This window comes from Rhodamnia argentea, chromosome 2 (genome assembly GCF_020921035.1).
Source record: "Rhodamnia argentea isolate NSW1041297 chromosome 2, ASM2092103v1, whole genome shotgun sequence".
Lineage (NCBI taxonomy): Eukaryota > Viridiplantae > Streptophyta > Magnoliopsida > Myrtales > Myrtaceae > Rhodamnia > Rhodamnia argentea.
This window is the reverse complement of record NC_063151.1, coordinates 31707435-31727111: the sequence shown is the minus strand read 5'-3', so window position 1 is coordinate 31727111 and position 19677 is coordinate 31707435. Positions and strand designations below refer to the sequence as shown.

Genomic DNA, 19677 nt, shown 5'->3' with positions numbered 1-19677 from the left:
GGGTTTTTGTTTTCATCAAGCAGAAAAGAGAGAGAGCCAGCTTGCTTTGTGTACAGTGAAGAAGGATTTGTGACCCATACCACTTAACCATTTCTGGGACACAGAATATGTTTCTACACCTCGCGGCTCTCCATGTCCACTACAAAGATGAGAGCCTGGCAAATTTCATCGCGGTTCTGTTGTGGCCTCGCGCAATAGAGAAAAACATGCCAAGAGAGGTCGAAGATCGGGCGATGCAGGATCGGGTAACTGTAGCCCAGACGAAACTCCTGTCCCCCTTCGGGCAGAGATTCGCGAGCCGACTGAGAGCCATATGAGTTTAACAGAAGGACGGACGATATTGGATTTTCTTCAAAAAGAGTTCAAGGGCTCGTTGATCCAAAGTGATGGTAATTCATGGATTCGATTTGAAATCCCGACAATATGTAATTTAGAGATCGATTCACAGTAGCTTTTTAATAGCCGAGAAAGAGGGAAAACTCCAGATACAAACCTCATCGTTTGCTCGGATGAAACGTCTAATTTCTTACAAAGTATCTAAGTTTCGTTGGAGATTTGAGGAAAGGCAACTTCGGTACAAGTGTGTGTGCGTGTTTGTTTCTGGTTCTCATTGTGCATCAGGAATTTGGCCGTCAAGGTTGTTATTGTTGAACAGAATCCTGGGCTTTCCCATGCTGAAATTGAGCACTCTGGCGTTCATGTTGTACTTGATCTCCCCGTCGTACAGCAGCTTCCTTATGTAGTGCTCTATGTCCGACCCGATCAGCCGAAGCGTGTACTCCGTCAGCGGCGCGCCCTGGCATCGGCAACCCCCGCAATTTCATCAGTTTATGATTCACCGAAAGTGCTTACTGGATTGTAATCTCGCGTGATGTACTAAGTACTAGTAGCAGTCTAGTATATGCCGGCCACCATACGACACGAACTCGACCATCCTTTACTCTCCCGTAAAATCATGAAACTTGAGATTATAAACGACAGGTCCTAGCGGTCGTGTAAAGCAATACTACAAACTGCAAAACGATGCACGCACGGAAAGACCCCATATATGCTTTCTAAATACCATTTCATGTGAATTTGCATAACGATGACGATGAGAAAATTCAAGAAAGCAGGCAAACAAAAGCAATGCCTCGTTCATCGAAAAGGGGGTACGATACCTCGTAGTGATCAACGAGCTCCTGGAAGTAGGAGTAGACCATGTTGCACGTCTCCGGGGTCCACACGAACTCATTGGTCGGGTCCAGGATGAGGGTGAGCTTGTCCATCTGGCTCTGGTCGAACTCGCAGGTGACCGGGTCGATGTACGCGGCGTAGATCCGCACGTGCCGCGTCGTGCTGCTCAGCCACTGGCCCCCGTACTCGCGGCTCATGTTCTTGCTCTTGACGTTCACTTGCGGCTCGACCGGCCTCAGCCTCGTCGCTTCCGGCCGCGTGGCCTTCTCCTGTCCCGGGGAGGAGGCTGCTGCTTCTCGAGGGTCTTCCTGCTCTTGGACTTGCGCTTGCTGCTGAGCCGAAATGGTGAACGGGCTGCTGCTGCTGCTGCTGCTTTGGCCGAATTTTTTGCTTTGCCCGAGCCAGCCTAACATGGAGAATTTTGTGGATGCCATGTAAGAGGATGATGCTGCCATTCTCTGAATTGTTGATCTTCAAGGAACAGAATTTCTGGGTACTTGAGTTTCTTTTTTTCTTTTTCCCCTTCTCTTTTGGTAGTAAGTTTTACTGTATTTTGCAAGAAGAATAGGATTGTGGGAGTGATTGGAGGCATGGTACTGGCAAAGGCACAAGGAGAATTGGTGATCCATTGATTTTGTGGATAAGGTTTCTGGCAATTGGCGGGGATGTGCAGGCTCTCCGTTTGTGGTGAAGACAATTTTAAGGGGAAAGACAGAAAAATAAATAAATCAAGGAAAACGCTTTTCTCATTAGAGAAAAATAGGAGGAGAAAGACAAAAAATGAACACTTTTTGATATTTTGACACTAAGTATGCGGAGTTTTACCTTCTCCATAGCATAGTAAAACTGTATTTTGTGCCTGAATTTATTCGGCCTTGCCGGAGAATACAGTTCGAAATAAATTGGACTAATGCCATTCATTTGTGGCTGCACCATTGATTTTGCATAAAAAATAATAATAATAATTCAGAAGCAATTTTCTTTTTAAATCATTACAAAGCTCTATTTGCACGTGAAACATAATTCCATGATTCAGACAAAAACGAATGGTGGTCGTGGCTGGTAAATAACGGGGTAATCTCTTATTTTTTTCATGGCAGTTTTCACAAGCAGAGCAGCGGAAAAGTTACTGCAAAGATCAAGAGAAATCAATAGGAGCGAATTACCGACATCAGATACCATCCACCACTAGCTCAGCGCTACAAAGCAAATCTAGCTGCGCAACCTCATCATTGCCGCTTCCAGCTAATAATAATCACGTCAACGGCTTCTGACGTATGACCGACGTATTGAAACGGAAAGAACCCAACGACAACAGAACAAAAATTGAATTGCAGATTCCTAGACTCTTTATCATTGAAGGCACGGTCGAGACGAAGAACTGTACGAGTCGAAGCCTCTTTCGTACATGGCACTAGAAAGAATGCCCTTTTTTTTCCGACTTCAGTGGAAGATGGTGGTCACCGGATACTCCAAGATGGTCCTCCTTCCACTCGCCACAGTATATATGAACGCTTCTCTTTCCATTTGAACGAGTCACAATGGATCAACACACTCCCCGATCCGCACATCATCTAGTCTCGTAAATTAAGACGCGATACAATACACCGATTCCCATTCCAACAAGATATCTGAACATGGAAATCAAATTCTCCACGTCCAGTCACTCGTGAGAGCAAAAAGCTCTCGTATCGTCAGTTTGTCACATCTTTGTTCCTTCGTTTCTAAACAGACACTACATTTCCTCTCCAGCCAAAAGGAAGTAAGAACCACAATCGGAATTTCATCTTTGTTTCAGGATAACAACAAATTAGAGGATGGGCTTGAGATACTACCTTATGGGGCAGATCACAGATGTACCCTTGCATAATCTTTTTGCAGTCCAGAAACTCCAGCACTATATTCCTGTCAAGTAATCCCTATTTAAACTCTACAAAGCTGAACCAAGACCACACGATGATAAAATAGGGAAATTTCACCTAGGCTTTCAGAGTCTTATTGCCTGCCTTGACATGGCATCGTAAATTCCATTCTAAAGACATTCGAGATGCCATCTTACCGAGTGTTCAAATCATTAGTTTGGTCCCAGAAACAAGCCATTCAGCGAGCTTGACTTTCAGACTAAGCTCACCTCTATGCAAGTAACCATGTACTACGAGAGTAAGAGAGGAGATTCGGCAAATGAGCATCAAAGGGGGTAGCATCTCTTACACGAAATGAGTCCGAGAAAGAAAGGAAATTCGGTAAATGGGCATCAAAGGGGGTAGCATCTCTTACACGAAATAAGTCCGAGACATTGAGTCCATGCAAAAGAATATCCTTTACTCATGCATTGTAAAATCGAGGAATCAAAAAAAAAAAAACAGAAAAAACAAAAAGCCACGCCCACAAACACGCACAGACACTATCCTCCCTTGTACGAGGAGCACCAAAAAAATATATTTCGAACTCCAGTTTTCCAGACTGAGCTGGCGTTCATAATATTCAAAAAAGCAGAAGTATGACGAACATACACTTTTATTTTGAAAAGGAGACCAACCGAATCGGAAATAATATCAGCAACACAAGTGCGATCCCAGAATAGCCTAATGCAAAGAGGACTGAAGTCACAGTTGGCCGTGATTGTAATGTCCCCCAGCGTCATAATACCTCTACAAATCATGATTAATTAAAAAGAAACTGCAAATACACATAGGAATGCATTTAATACTTCCCAAGTTGGATACCAATTAGACAAAAAAAAAAAAAGTTGCATACCAATTAGATCTAAAATATATAAGTATCTTTTAATAAATTACTCCCTCCAGCATTACTAGATTAATCTTCGTCCTTATGACGAGGGCAATTCAAACTCTTGAGCATTCCAACTAATCTCAAAGCCACCAATGTCCCTCACTCTGCAAGTACAGGGTGGGTCTGACCCTACAAGGTGGCTCCGCAGTAACTCAAGAAACCAGGCCTTCCAAATCAATGCGTAGATCAAACATTGCTATTCAGGCTAAAAGAGATGATCAGCCTTCCACCAGAAACTAGTAGCAAGGGTATACCACAACGAAGGGCGTGCACTTACAACATGAAAACAAAATTGCGGCTGGCGAAGTGGACTCAATTACTACACTAACAGAGAAGTCAAAAAAGTCTTTCAGAAACTTCACAAGACATCGCTTCCGTACACAATATTTTATGCGGAAGGGTAGGTTACAAGTGCCAAGGCACCACAACATTTCTTCCATTTATTTTCATCTAACAGGGATGAAATGTTGTACTGCATAGACCGGCTGCTAACATATTTTATGTTTAAGAAAGAAAGAAAAAACAAATTATTAAAAAAAATTTGGTAACAAGGACATAAACCCATTAAAGTAAACATAATTCACCAAAAATGAACCTACATGGGACATAAAACCAAAAGAAAATATCTAAAATCCTTCATCTGAATCCTTCGAACCAGCTTGCCTTTTCAACTCGGTGAGACGGGCAAGAAGAATTATCACCAATTTCCACGAGTGCATGATGCATTCAATTTTTTTTCTATTTTATGTATTACTAATTGTTCCAGAGGCAGCGATGGACATGGATCAAGTTAAAAGGGTACACAGACCTACCCTATCCTTCCATTGAGTTGGAACTTGGAACCATGTTCCCTCTAGTATTCATGTGAACCTACCATGCCAAGTCAATTCCGCAAGTTTTCTTACACCTTCCATAGAAGTATTCCCTAGTTAGAAATCATAATTCAAGAAATCGATTGGGAAAGTGCAATGCTCGAGAGATTTGATATGAGCAATAACTTTCCCGAAATCATCAATAGGTCATAGAGGTAATCTTACAGCAAACACATGACAATCATCACATGAACAAGAATGTGTAAGCCATTCACGAGGCTCCAGATTTTCACTGTACAATAATTATAATGAACTTACCTTCTTTGCTGCAGAACAAGCCACATATCCAAGAAGAAATCGTCACACTCAACTGATGAAGGGGCTGTAAACTCTAAAAGCTGAATCAGATTTTCATTTAGAGAAATCCACAAGTAAAAGAATTGAGATACATCAAAGTATACAAAAAAATGAAAAATAAGAGCTTTAGATATTTCCAATAAATCGATAGTGATTTTGGGGCCGCAGATGCTAGCGATAATTGCCGTCATCCCTCCGCACTTTACAATTTAAATCATCCGAAAGGTCCCAATTCTTCTGCCCGTTCACACCATTTCCTAAACCTATGCTGCACATTGCACTTTTTGAGTTGTTTACAGAGTATCCCCAGCAGTTTCTTTTCCGAAGCCACGGGGGAACTTTAGTATTGGTCCATTTCTGTTGCCTGAAGTACCTCCTACTCAAATCCTGAGAGGAAATCTTCACCCGCTTAAACATTTGCTGGCTATTGGCACATGTACCCTCTGAATCTGCTAGGTTAGAGGCGCTTGTCCCAGTGCTGCTTTCATCAATGAAACTAGCTTGACTGCACTCATCCACCTGCGCTGTCTCAGCAGAGTGGACAGCGTTCTGAGAATCATCATTTTGTGCAGGCGACTGACGCTTCCGTTCTCGAGGAAGTTGGGGCAATGGAGGAAAAGGATGAAAGGGAATGCCAGGAGCAACAATCCAGCTCTCCATGCTTTCGGCCTGGGCTTTACCCAAATGCTGCAGAAAATATAAGGGAATTCCATATGAGACAGGCAAACGGGAAACAAACTTCCCCTGTGGATTCCCCGCAACCACATTGAATGGGCAGTCCGAGGGGTAAACATTTTCATGAGAGACATCCATCCCCATTGAAGTATTAGAAGACAATCTAGATGTGTCAGGGGGAGATGAAAATCCTGGAGGAACATCTTCACAGCTGTTACGATGCCTTCCATCAGCCACAACAGTTTCCCCAAGAGAAGACTCAAGGCTGACAGACCCAGGACAATCTCTTTTTTCTTCAGACACTTGTTCCTCGTGCTGTGAGAACCTTGGATGTTTAATTGGCTCCGCATCCTGATCCCATCTGCTCTTGCGCTTGCGGATTTTTTTACCATTAACCAAGTTGTCTTCAGCACATGATGTTCTGCCACTATCCTGACTAACAGGGGCAACCATAGTTGTTGCAAGCATTGGTTGCCTGAAGGAATCAATTACTTCTGTAGGTCTTCCGCCCTGATCGCGCCAGTCATTATGTAATGCCGAAACCCTGTCAGCAAAGCCAAATTTCCTGATAGGTTTAGGAATCCATTTATCCCTGAAATTTCTTGCAATTTGATGAACCTGCATAAAAAAGGGAAAAATTAAGACAACTTTCCCATGTAGAAATTTAGTGCAACATTTAAGATAGCAGGAAGTGAGCAGTAAGAGATCCAATAAGAGCTCCTCACCAGAAGAACAATAAGGAACTATGCGAAATAACTAATTCATTTGCAGTTCATGGAAAGGAAACATTATAAAGTATACCTGCTTGTCATCATGTTCCGTCAGTGATAAAATAGACTCCCTAAAGCTGCAGCCAAAGATAAGCACGCATACTTTCAGTATCATACAAGAGAAGGAAAACAACAACAAAGAAATCACAATGAAAAGAACTCTTTATAGATATAATAAACAACAAGTTGTTCTGGTTTTGCAAGAAGAAACCTGCGAGTATATAAAACAGCTAGAAACAAGACAAAACAGCTTTACAGACTTATGAGGGGTCTGGCAAACTGAGTGGGCATGAGGCATCTGTTGAGATCTACTAATTTAGATTTTTATGTTGTCGAGACATAAAAGAGGAGCAAAATGCGGAAATTCTAAGCGTCACAAGACAATGAATAAAGTCAGATGCATCAAACCTCTCCATTCCAGGACAAGGAGGGCCACTAGCAATGTGCTCCAATGTAAGGACCTCCCTCACTGCTAAATACTCCAGAACCTGCAAAGGTCATTTGATAGCTCACTCAGCAATCCTTGTCTGTTTTCTTTCAATGGAACAAAGGAAAGATAAAATGCACATAGAAACTTATTGTCTAATAGTTTTCATCTAATTAATTGTAAACTTCCTACACTTCACTAAACAAGGGATTCCATCTTTGTGGTTGAAAAATTTACATCTCAATTTAAGAACAAATTTTGGATGTCTTGAAAACCAGGAAAGATACGATTGAAATGGACATATCCGAGGAAAAGTTGAAATAGGCCCAATTGAGGAAAAAATAACAGTAAAATGGTATAGAGAGGTGAAACGGTGTTTTTTGGATGCTCCCGTGAATTCATCAGGTATCAGATCAATCAAGCAATATAATAACTCAAAAATACAGACATTATTGGTGTGAGCACCTTGAGAAGCTTTCGAAGTATAGGGATCTTTTTAAAATCTCTCCTGTATTGTTTCATGATGTTGTGAAGCATCTGCAAACCTGAAATGACAAATAAAGATTTTTCAAAGACATAAGCAAGGGTGAAGCAGTCTAGAGCTAATTCTAAGACTCAATTAGGACATTATGCACCATGCATACACAGCCAAATTGCACTTGCCATACAGAAACCAGTCTAAAATATATGCGCAGAGGCGCATGCAGAGCCCTCATTACCAGTAAGATCTATAAATGCTTCAAATATGCAACAAGAAGAAAGAGAACAAGTACCATTTTTGCTTATAATATCAACTAGTACAACTCGGGATCTAGTTTTCAGAAGTGCATCAAGGATCATTGAAAGATCTCGGTTGCTGAAAAAGGGAAGTGTAAAAAATAGTCAGTAACTCCTCAGAGAAATGATAAAACAAGAAAAGAATATACCAATACCAAAAAATCACAGTAAAAAAAGCAGACCTCTGGATCGCTTCGTTGCCTCTATCACCTGAAGCTGCAGTGAGAAATAGGAGCTTCAAGTAACCTTTAGGAGCATCCTGTTATAACAAGAAGCAAAGCCAAATCCAAAATTGTGCTCAGCCGTAACTCATATGATAAGTAGAGAAAATTATCAATAGCTGAAATTAAAACAGTATTCCAACACAAAAAATCACATACATAACTCCACATGAGCACAAATGACAATACGACATCTAGAAGGCATAAAGTGCCTGCTGGTGACTATCAAAACCAACAATGGTGGAAGGTTCTAGGATGGAAATTAATCAGAACATTCGAAAATGGTCTTAAGTACTAATTCATTAGGCTATGGTGCGTGGCACTTGCAGCAAGTATATATCATTTAAAGCTAACACATATCGAAATTATTTAAGCTAATAAAAGAGGATCACAAATTTAGAGCTAATATTTTCATTTAAAGTCCCATGAATTTTTCCGGTCTTCTTCTGGCAAGATAATTTATGAATACTTTTAAAAAGTTCAAACAAATGGGCTCTAGAGCTACTTGGTACTCACTTTTCGTTTGCTTATCCCACCATCAGCATCCAACAACTCATTAAGTTTCTCTTCGACTGTGAACAACAAAAGCAGGTAATGTTAGATAACTCCACCCATGAATAAGCTTTGACATGAGTAGCAAATTACAAATTCTCCGACCTCCTTCAAAGCGGCTGGCAGAAGATCCTTCAACTGCTTTTCTGGGTTTGCTGAAAACCATCTGGGTCTTGTGGGCCATCCCCTGAACTTTGTCCATGTTAACTGAACTACCACTGTCTTTACTTTTCTTGATAGAGCCTGATGATCTAGATTGTTTCACAAGAGGATGTAACCTCTTATCAATTGTATCGAACTTCTTTGTCCTGCTGCTGTTTGCATCATCATGATGTAATTTGCTTAGTGGCTTACTTAGAGAAGAGGCTTCAGATTTCTCACTAGCATTCCGAACCTCCTCGGCGACAATTTCTTGCTGAGTTGTGGACACAGATACACTTGCATCATCATTTACTTGTGGAATAATATCAACAGGTAGATCGGAAGAAGGGACTTTTGTGTTTGGATCCCCATTATCTACTGATGTTCGCGACTTTCCTATATCAGCAGCAGACTGATCCATTGAGCTCTCATATCCTGAGGTGATTTTCCTGCCCAATTGATTCAATGGATGAACCATGCCGCCATCCTCACGAAGCATAATGGGTTCTGGATATTCATCATCTGAATCACCTTGAACGATTACTTCAGTATTAAGTGGATCACCACCTATGTAACCTCGACATTGTGGTGAACCACAAACGCATTTTTTAGCTGCAGCACCAAACACCCTTACATAGTTGTAATCAAATGTAACCTCTTCACCCTGCAAAACGGTAAAAACAATGAATTATAGGAACTGTTGTTGCATAAGTAACAACATCCAGCTAGAAGACACAGTTGACGTAGATAAGCAACACCTTTTTTTACTCTTCTCGGTGAAAAAGGAAATGCAACACTTTCATTTTTAATCCTCTTTGACCTTTCTATTCCAGTTTCCTTCAATAGCCTCACGCTTATTTTCATTTCTTTGCTTCCTAGCCAACTTTAGAAAAATGGGATCCACAGTGATGAAATCAAAAGTGACTTAACAGCTGAAGTTGACTGACAAAGTTCTACTTGCAGAATGGTTCGTGTTGAAGTTGTTATCCCACATCGCTTGACAACGGGTCCTATATGCTATATGCCCTTTATATTCATGCGGTCTCCCTCTACCTATCAGCTTAAGCGTTTGGATAGGACTTTCTAACAGTTCTCAAAGGCACTGCACTACATTAAGCATTGAGATTTTATTTCAGTATTAATGAGAATCTAAAAACTGTCAAGATTTAACTGATTTTTTAAAAAAATTATAAAGAATAAATGCATTGTATTGATACATCATCATATAACCGATTATCCCTAGTAGGAACTTGACAGCATTCAAAAATGTCCGCCGCTTGCATATGACACAGGTGCACATACATAAAAACCAGCAAGTCAAACACAATAATTGTGCTCTCATGAAATTTTTAGTGGTAAAAGCAACAATATCAGAAACACTTCTTACCTTCTTAATATCCCTTACAGCAAACAATCCAATGCAAATTTCTCCATTCACCATCCACTGTTTCAAAAAATTTACAAGTTAACACTAGATTCATAAAGACAATTCATGGACAGAGCTTAATCCAGTGAAAACAAGACTAACATGCAAATAAAGAATGCAAAACCCAACAATAGCAGCAACTCTCGGCAGAAAATAACACGAAATAATAGAGAAGTTGCCCAAAAGTAAGCTTTAACAGAAAGAAACAAAGCAATCCAGGAACATGAGGCCAACTCAGCAAATTGATTCTAGCCCTTTCTGGGACAGAAAGCAGATATTGATCAGCATCACCCAAACAATAATTAATTACTTATAGCCTAGTATCTTTCTGAATATTTCTAAAACTTTTCAGCCAACCGTCTCCCACAGATAGATGCACAAGGCTTGACCACCCAAAAAGTTATACTTTTAGGCTAACTTTATAGTGAACTCATGTTTAGCAGCGCCAGTGGCAGGAACACCTCCAGAATCACAAATTGTCGCTTGAAAATCAGTTTACAATTTGACAAAAGAAAGGAAGAAAGAAAGTTCCACAAGTGAATGAAAACCAATAATAGTAGCCAATAAGCTATTCGTGAGAATTCAGAAAGAGGAACACTTAACTACCCATAAGCAAGAAGATGCTCAATATGAACAGGTGGAATGGCTATAAGCTATGATTATGACATCAAACTTTGATTAAATTTCAAGTCATCTGAGTGAGGTCAACATATCAGAGTAGTCGTCATTATTAAGAACTTTTTTCTGCCACAAAGAAACTAAACCTATCTCATTAACATGTCATCTCAGAAAGATGAGACATCAGAGAGGGTTTTTTCTCTTTGCTAAACGGCCTTCATAAGAAAGTTTAGTTGGAGGTTACAAAAAGCTCCAAAAAGGCCGAAGTCCCCGTAAATAAAAAGCCCTTCATAAATGTGCAGATCAATATTCTAACAACTCCATGGTACTTGGACAAGAGAAATATATTTGCGGTTACACACGCTGAAACTGATGAACTTGCACTTCTAACCTTGTTTCATATGACCGAGAAAAATAAATGAGGGACAGAGACAAGGGGTGTTTGAGGGAGGTGTGTGGTAGGGGAAAGAGGGGGCAGATCATTTAAATAATTTGTGACACAGATAAAAAAAAAATATGCAGGGCCAAGACAATGTTTAGAGATTAACAAGTACAGGAGAGGCACTTAAGGTGGATTGGCAGGTCACCTTCTCTGTTCGGCAATTGGGATCACAGCTGTGGTTGATGAACCGCCCCAGGTTCCCTTTGGCACACGCATCGATAACCTGAAAGGGTGGAAAGAAGTCATGGATTGAAAGAGAATGTCAGGAAAGGTAGACAGAAAGGCAAAGCATGAAGCAACCTTAAAGATGTAACTGCAAAAAAAGACAGCCCAATCATTACTGAAGACATCTTGCTTTGAAGTAAAAAGTTACAGGACTGATTCCATTCAACATAGAAAGAAACACAAACACCCAATCTTCGCGAGTGCTTAAAGAAACAGAACTTCAAAGTCAATGAAAAGTTCACCAAGTTAAAGAAACACATGAAACTCTACAAGGGTTCCATCACAGAGAAGCCCAAATGCAGAAGCCTGATAGCATGCCTATGAAGCAGGAACCATTTTAAATTCTGAATGGGATTCTCATTCTAAACTTCGTAACAGTGGAAACTGAAAACAACTCTTGCTCATTTTTGTGATTTTAAAGTTCAAGCGAGGAAAAACAAGATGAAAAGATAAACTCGATGTATCCAGAGGATAAAATACTTCCAAGAATAATGCATAGCTAAAAAAGTCCATGAAAATATCTTGGAAATTAATTTGATCCATCTCATTCCAGTGGAAATGTAGTTGAGACATTTTTTGGTGTGGGTGGACCAGCAGAAAAAGGTCTAATAAGTAAGGCACAAGGGAAAGCCTCCCGTGTGCAGGGAGAAACTTAAGCAGTAAGCGAAGGTTTTCTGTTACTATTAAAGCAAACAAGCACATATAGTCCATTCTCAGAACAGTTAATATCATCGAAGATACTTCTGTCACATTTTCTGAACACTGTTTACAGCCAATTAATTAAGGTAGTTTTCTTTGAAAAGCATATCTAGACCGAAGATTTGAGAAACATCCACCAAAATAGGGAAGATAATAGATTTCACTTTTCAAGAGCAATAACCAACTTGAGAGCCATAATCCTATTCAGTCAATTTATGCCACCTGGCCTTAAAAAAGAGAGCAACCCCCCATTGCACAGTCTATCAAATTTTAAATAAAATCATTAAGGCTTCAAAATTCGTACTATTAAGAACAACCCGGTGCTATTTTGCAATGGGTATCATTACTATTCTACAGTCCAAATGGGATAGATGCATACCTCGCTACCATTCAGTGTCATAAAATAGAAATGCTTATGACCCTGGGAAGCATAATCCCTCTGTCGTGACTTATATGCAGGCATATCAAGCACCTGGATGTATCAAAAATAGAAAAGTCAGCAACAGATGGATTGCAGGTGCAACAGAACTGATAAAAGAACCTAAAACCTCATGCTCATACATAAAGCAATAGAGCATTAACCAAGAACTATTTATTCTTGTAAGGATAAAGTTAGAACAAAGTAACAAGTATGCCAAAACAAAAAAGCAAAATAGAAAAGATCAAGGCACAAGTCAAACATCAAACCAAAGTGGCACTTCACATACATAAACTATAAAGTGCCATTTCAATGAAATTATCTCTCTGGCAAACAACAAATGCCTTCCTCTAACGATCAACTACAAAGGTTGTTGGAACTGAAAGGCCAAATTTTCCATAGAATGGACCAAGAATCAAATCCTGATCTTAAATTTTAGTCCTTGGGGTAAAATCAATAAGTAGAGGAAACTCAGTAAAAACTTCATTCGGCCAAAAGATAGAACAATGGCCAACCAGCATTTCCTTTTCTAGGATCACATAAGGCATAAAAAGTTCTTCCAATCAAATTTTGCAAAATAAAGTCAACAGGATCACCTCAATTACCAGTATGAGAAACGCCCAAAGATATTTCCCCCTAATTCAACGCATAAGTAGGCAAATTCAATTTATTCAAAATTCTTACTGGCAGACAGTCAAAAATAAAGTCTGGCAAATACAAGCCTAATAAATCAGACAGCAGAACAAACATAAAACTCATGTGCATTACGAACTCCAACATTACCTCTCCTACATATTCAATTATAAATCCCCCCTTGGATACATCCTCTAGCACCTGCAGCCCATAACCCTTCTTTCCACATCGAAGCCATTGCATTTTGGCATACTTGCGTTTCTGGAACTGTGGATGAATCCATAATTTCAGATATAACTCTGAAAACAGATAATAGCAAGATGCACTGTCCCTTCCTCGGCAAAGTACATTACCTGTTGATTTGAACAGAGGTCCCCACAAGGGCAGGTACCTTGAACACATTCAATGTTCAGCATTCGATTCAGGCATTCGTCTCCACATCCCATCTTGCCATTTGAAGGTGGTTTGCAATGGCAAACCATTATCTAGAAACAACCACAGTGACGACGACAAATCAAGATGACATGAATGACCACAAACTTCATGTGCCTCATAGCAGAAAGAATATAAAACTGAGCACTATAATACTACAAAGAAACAATCAAAACCAGGCAACTGGCCAAGAGAGAGATTTAATCAGCCAAATCTTCCCTCCGGGACTGAATCCAAATCAAATATGAAGCGAAACAAATGCTACAAATGATAGGAGCAAAATGCAAAATTGATCAGAAGCAGTAGCCAGGATTGGCAATCAGAACCATGGTTAAAATCCTAACAGCCCTGACATGTAAGATTTTCAAAAAGGTTCAGGATACAAGACATCAATCATGACGCGCAGCTAGCACAATGCTAAAACCAGGCCAATTGTATATCAATTTAAGCAGCCAAGTTCCCACTCAAATGACAAGAAACAGATGTTCACCTCATCAATTGTTTGAGTTCTCCTACTCCGGTGCAGAAAGTTATTTGATTCTATCCGAACAAAAGATGACTTCTGGGGAACTGCAATGAAGATACATAGAGTCAAGTACAGTAAAAGAATCAGAAAGCAAAAAATCACCTCAATTTAAGTGAAAATGCAACCACATGCCCTACACAGACAAACCTATAATCAACTCAAACTAGGACTGCCCCCAACTTAGAAAAGCCCCACCTCCTCCGTAGATTTCAGATGCATCACATACATTGTTTTTGTTGATAATGTACCGTTGACCACATAGAAAACTCCAAAGCAAAAAACCACGCAGATTAATTAGCTTGCAAGTTTATTTTCTCCCACAAACTCTGATTTGTCAGATTGTCAGTACAATAATTATGTCAATTATTCAACAAGCGTTCTTTCTAAGCTCACATTTGTAATTTTATAAAGTCATTACCATCAGGGGGGAAGGAAAAGCTCTGCAAGCCTGATTTAACGACTTGGGGATTCCAATAAGATGAAGAAGAAGCTAAAAGAGAAAATGCAAACCAATCCAGTAAAATTATCGTATATATCTAGCAATGACATTAAGAAAACCTGTCAAGCGGCTCAAACCCAATTCCTTATAATTGGGACGAGCAGTGCCCTCGTCTTCTTCACCAGAAGCATCTGATATGTCCAACTCAGCATTTATATCTGCATTTGACTTCTCTTGAGGGATTGAACAATCAGCGAAAGATGCGTCCGTGTTGTCTTTACAGGTCCTACAAAAAGAATCAGTGAAAGCTACTAAGCAATGAAATAGAAACCAAAGTAGTTTACCAAGACAAATCAGGCAGAGCATTCTGTTGCTTTTCCAGAGTCAAGAGTAATCTTGTCAATGTAGACATTTAGATACATATGTTCCATGCGAGAAGCAAATAATTGTTCTGTGGTAATTTCAACACACTAAGTATCATGAAATTAGACCTTATAAGGCCAAAAAATGAAGCAAACATATAGTTCTTCAAAGGCACCAATTTATCACCAAAAAGGAGCAGTAATCCCACAACCACTAAACGGAGGAGGTGTTACCTCCATGTCCTAGAAAAAGCAACTAATAGCAATGTTACTTTATTTCTATTGAGTTAATCTTCAGCTTCAAAAGTAAAATATATGTCAGCGAGGCCAGTACAGCTGTCACAAACATGACAAGAACCAACACAGAGCCAATAATTATAAAACTCGATCCTTTTCACTGGAGGCATTTCTAAAGGTGATGCGTATGTATAGGCTGACTGTTGCTCCCTAAAATTAGACCATGCGATGCTAGAAATCAAAATCTGAAGCTAAAACAATTCTAGAGCCAGACTATCATCACTATGGTAAATAAAAGAAAGAACTATAGTGTACCAATTGCTATCTGTATCTTCAATAGAATCTGCAAGTGCAGCTGGTATCCTTCTCCATTTGTAGCAATCATCACAACGAACCCAAGCATTACATAACGGTACGCGTTGCTCTCCTGGATCTCCTGACACTGTCCCTGATCCAGGGATACTTATAGGGACTAATCCAGCATCAGAATTAGAGTCGATTTTGTTAACCTGGTCACCGGCTATATCACAGTCTACAATGCCAATTTAACAGAATCAGAAATTCAAATCTCTTGAGTAAACTACTCTATCTACCAAGGCTACCAAAAGAGTTACATTCAACATTACAAAAATGCTATATTTTCTTCCCATCAGCACAATCGGAGGATGAAAGCAACAACTATTAAAAGCTAAATACCTGCTTCCATGGGACTTTTCACTTGAGACAGGGCGCGATTATCAATGTTTTCGACCTTTACCCTGTTCTTTCCCAACGGGCTTAGCCGGTTTTCCTTCCTGCTCTTGCTAGTATTGGAGATTTTAGAGCCCCGCTTATAGACCCTGCTAGATTTTGCACTATGAGAAAGTTTACGTCCCGAACTCTTGGTGGAGCAACTTATTCCACTAGTATTTTCAGATTCAGATAGTCCAAGACTCGCATCTATCTCAGGGAATGTCCTATCAGCATTATCCACTTCTCGGGAAGCTCTAGCCACTGCAAACCCAGCCTCTACTGATGAATGTAACAATTCACTATGGCTAAAGCATTCAAATGAAGCATTGACTGTGGCCGATGCAGTAATGTCCTCTTTAGATAAATGGCAATCACTCAGATTCTGTCTGCCACCACATTTCTTCGAAGATTTATCCTTGTGTGTATGCTTTGAACCAGACAAACCATCTTTCAAAGCATGATTAACTCGGCGAGGCACCTTAATTTTCTTTTTTCCTCTTTTGGAGCCATCAACATTTTCACAAATGGCAAATTCTTGAGCACAAAGTAAAACAGCTTCATCAATGTCTTCCCTAAACCCTTCACAGTCTTGGGCTTCTGGAACTAAATTAATTACTTCTGAATCAGGAGAAGTTTCAGGATCCAAATAGCCACCATCAGCTGTTCCTCCAGCTGTTTCAATCTCTGCACAATCAGGAATCCCAAGAAAATCTTCCGTAGCATTTCCAGTAGACTTTTCTATCAAACCGGTGTCTGAGTTTTCAGTTTCCAAACCTGAACTCAAGCGAGGATCAGCAGAAAGAAGTTTTTCCTTTGAACTGCTCTTGCCCAGACATCCGTCTACCCTCGATTTGTATTCACCATCGTTGTCCATTTTGGGAACCTCAGCATTGGTTCCGTTGAATGATGTCGTCGTACCAGTATTGGCCACAATGCTGACAGGTGGGGCAGATTTAACAACCTCTAGTACATTTGAACTACTTTGAATGGGTCCTTTGCCCAGTTTTACCTTCAACCTGATACGTGTGGATGAACCACAACATATTCCATTGGAAGAGTTTGGGTTTCCAACTTGCTGATCCTTCATCTTCTTATCACTTTCTCCGCCAGTCCTAGCTTTACTTCGTCTTTGGCTTTTCACTTGCCTGAACCCCAGCCCATTCACCCGCTCAAACAGTTGTGAAACATTTTGAAGTGCACCCCAGGGGGAAGAACGGGCTGTTTTGGGGAGTGATGTCCTCTTCTTTTTTGAAGCCTCACTAACAAATTCTCCAGTTTCGAGAAGGCAAACTACTTTGCTTGCATTCCTCGAGTTCCTCGCAGCCCTTTTTGCCTGAGTCTTCCTGCCTGATTTACTTATTCGGCTGCTCTTCTGGGAGGATGATGATACGATTTTGGGGCCTCTGGTCTCAGAGCTATGATCAGACTGAGTAGAACATTTTCCATCATCTGTGCCATCCTTAAAATGGTCAACCTTAGAGTTTGGAATTATAACACCAGCTGAAATCTCTGGCACATTTTTCAGCTTCAAAGAGCAGTTTATGAATGTCGAAGATGGCAGACATGAATGCAGAAGATGCGATTCAGCAACAGTGAGCTGAGAAGTAAATTCAGATGCTCCTTTCCCTGAACTGCTGCCAGCACTTTCGTCCAATTGTCCCTCACATTCACGTGAAATTATAAGTTTCTCTTCTGTGAGCTCTGCATCATCTGCAGCAAAAGCAATGCCTGGATCAGGTATTTCAATGCCTGAAGAATCAAATGTTTCAGGACCGCCAATAACGTCCATATCCCTATCCTCAGTCCTTCCCTCCCAAGGCAACAAAGTGTCCACAGGTTTTTCTTTCCCACACGTCGCATAACCAGTTGAAGTGGATATCTGATTGCCTATCTGCACATCCATCTGACCCAAAAAATCAACTCTTTCTTCCCTATACTCCGAAAAGACCTCCAGAGAAGGCCCCCGAGCATTTTTATCATCCTTTTGCCTATTCTCTGCAACAAAACTACTTGCAAAATCATCAGAACATGAGGGTTCCAACGTTTCATGGTAACTTTTTGAAGGCAATAGCTGGGTGCAGGTAGCGGAAGCAGTATCCCCTTTTTCACTCGAGAGAACAGCAGCATTGCTGTTCACGTCTTGGCCATCCTTCAGGTCCAAATGATCCAATGAACCAGCCTCGTTTGCAGAAGGAATGACACCAGCTTCTGAACATGATGAGATTCTGCTAAGCGTATAATCCTCCACTATAGCTGAATCGCCATCGTTCTCAACCATTGAGACTGTTGACTTCCCTGATAGAGGGAAGGCACAAGCCTCATCAGGCGTCGTGGAATCATCCACGGTTCCAGTAACTTCTTCCGATGCTATTTTACAACCCACCAACGATACGTTTATGTCACAGCTACTGTCTTCTTTTCCCATAATCATCTGGTCCGTACTGTCGTCAATGCTCAGCTTCACTTCCGAAGACCCCTCGACTCTGTCATCAGGAAGACCGGCCACATTTTCACCATCCACCTCCCCATTCTCTACATACGAACAACCGATCGTAGTAGCTTCATGAAACGAACCGACGCCACTTTCACCGCCCTGCAAAACCAACAAACCGCCACCTGGCTCGGTATCCCCGCTGGCCAAACCGTCGTCAACGCCAATCCCGTCCGTGTTCTTCCCCGCAATGAGACAATTGACTGAATCTGTACAATTATGTTTCACCTCCTCCATTATACCACCATTCGAACCGCCCCCGTGCGCCTCGTTCAACGTCATAAGCGAAGGCCTCGTCGAACCACCAATACCACCCCCGCCTCAAGCGCCGAGCCGCTAGAGACCGGACGTTCCAGATCGCGGGTCGCCGGCGATCTGGAACGCGAACTTAGGCGTCCCAGGCTACCGGCATAAACGAAGGCTGTAAGGTGGAGGAAAAATTCGACAACCAATCACGGTACTGTTATGCTCGTCGCGAACGTCGGAAGGCAACCGGAATCTTCAATGGCCATCAAACGAGAGAGAGAGAGAGAGGAGAAGAAAGTCGCGCGCGTCTGCAAACCCTAGACCGCGAGAGAATTGTTTTATTTTTTTCCTTTGGCAAACTAGAGCACGAGAATAGATTCAATAGAACGAGGAAGAAGGAAACGTGGGAAGCAGCGACGTTGACGATCACGTATGGGCCTGGGCTTTTGAAGTCTGGCCCACAAAAATAAAGAAAAGAAGGAACACTTCATGGGCTTACTGGGCCGACGATAAGCGATAAACGCCTGCTCATATATGAGCCAGGGGATTACACACTCGTTGGCGAAGGAAAAATAAAATAAAAATCTTGTCTATGGTAGGGGTGAGCAACTGAGCATCACCTCATGATAAGATCCGGAAACCGGAAACGGGGAACCCGACCGAACCGGCCATAGAAACGGATCTTATTCCAGGTTCCCACGGCTGTAAAAAAAAAGTGGAACCTAATACTATGCGATTCCATTCATCATTCCTAAGTGAGAATCGAACCAAAATCGAAAAACTGGATCGAAAACTGTGAAAGGGGAACCTTTTTATGTTGTGTGTTTTGAACTTTTTTACAGGAATTTTTATTATTGCATTCACTTTCGTTTTGCTTGACTTAAAATGAAAAAAATAAATAAATTGACCTTAGAACCGTTTTGTAAATTGATTCCATGGTATACAAAGCACATTTCGGATCCCAAAAACTGGAGAATCGGCCTCAAGAAAGTAGATTCCAGTCTGACCATGGATCATTTACCCTAGTATATCGCATCACTGATAAATTAG

The 19677-nt window shown here is 40.9% G+C and overlaps 2 protein-coding genes across 3 annotated transcripts; both read right to left on the bottom strand.

Annotated features, from left to right (window-relative positions):
* Positions 1 to 328: 328 nt before the first annotated feature.
* Positions 329 to 1837, bottom strand: LOC115740165 (NAD(P)H-quinone oxidoreductase subunit M, chloroplastic). Of its 2 annotated transcripts, XM_030673602.2 has the most exons (3): positions 1714 to 1837; positions 1161 to 1660; positions 329 to 796 (listed from the first exon to the last, which is right to left on the bottom strand). In XM_030673602.2, exons 2-3 carry the CDS (start codon positions 1629 to 1631, stop codon positions 608 to 610), a joined length of 660 nt encoding a protein of 219 aa, XP_030529462.1. In that variant the 5' UTR covers positions 1632 to 1660; positions 1714 to 1837; the 3' UTR covers positions 329 to 607. The 2 variants fall into 2 exon arrangements, with proteins under 2 accessions (XP_030529462.1, XP_048130551.1); XM_048274594.1 differs by lacking the exon at positions 1714 to 1837 and having other exon boundaries at positions 1161 to 1702.
* Positions 1838 to 5166: 3329 nt separating this feature from the next.
* Positions 5167 to 19003, bottom strand: LOC115748732 (histone-lysine N-methyltransferase ASHH2). Its single transcript, XM_030685374.2, has 17 exons — positions 15855 to 19003; positions 15474 to 15690; positions 14679 to 14845; positions 14085 to 14164; positions 13516 to 13647; positions 13313 to 13429; positions 12491 to 12583; positions 11333 to 11410; positions 10089 to 10145; positions 8666 to 9365; positions 8525 to 8580; positions 7970 to 8046; positions 7784 to 7866; positions 7476 to 7555; positions 6992 to 7071; positions 6615 to 6660; positions 5167 to 6431 (listed from the first exon to the last, which is right to left on the bottom strand). Exons 1-17 carry the CDS (start codon positions 18661 to 18663, stop codon positions 5310 to 5312), a joined length of 5994 nt encoding a protein of 1997 aa, XP_030541234.1. The 5' UTR covers positions 18664 to 19003; the 3' UTR covers positions 5167 to 5309.
* Positions 19004 to 19677: the final 674 nt, after the last annotated feature.

Coding starts and splice junctions, on each gene's coding strand:
- LOC115748732 (XM_030685374.2), bottom strand. CDS start 18,663: ATGACGTTGAACGAGGCGCACGGGGGCGGTTCGAATGGTGGTATAATG. Junction 14,165..14,678: donor GGGTTTGAGCCGCTTGACAG/GTTTTCTTAATG, acceptor TCTTCATTGCAG/TTCCCCAGAAGTCATCTTTT. Junction 11,411..12,490: donor TGACACTGAATGGTAGCGAG/GTATGCATCTAT, acceptor CCACCCTTTCAG/GTTATCGATGCGTGTGCCAA.
- LOC115740165 (XM_030673602.2), bottom strand. CDS start 1,631: ATGGCAGCATCATCCTCTTACATGGCATCCACAAAATTCTCCATGTTA. Junction 797..1,160: donor AGCTCGTTGATCACTACGAG/GTATCGTACCCC, acceptor TGCCGATGCCAG/GGCGCGCCGCTGACGGAGTA.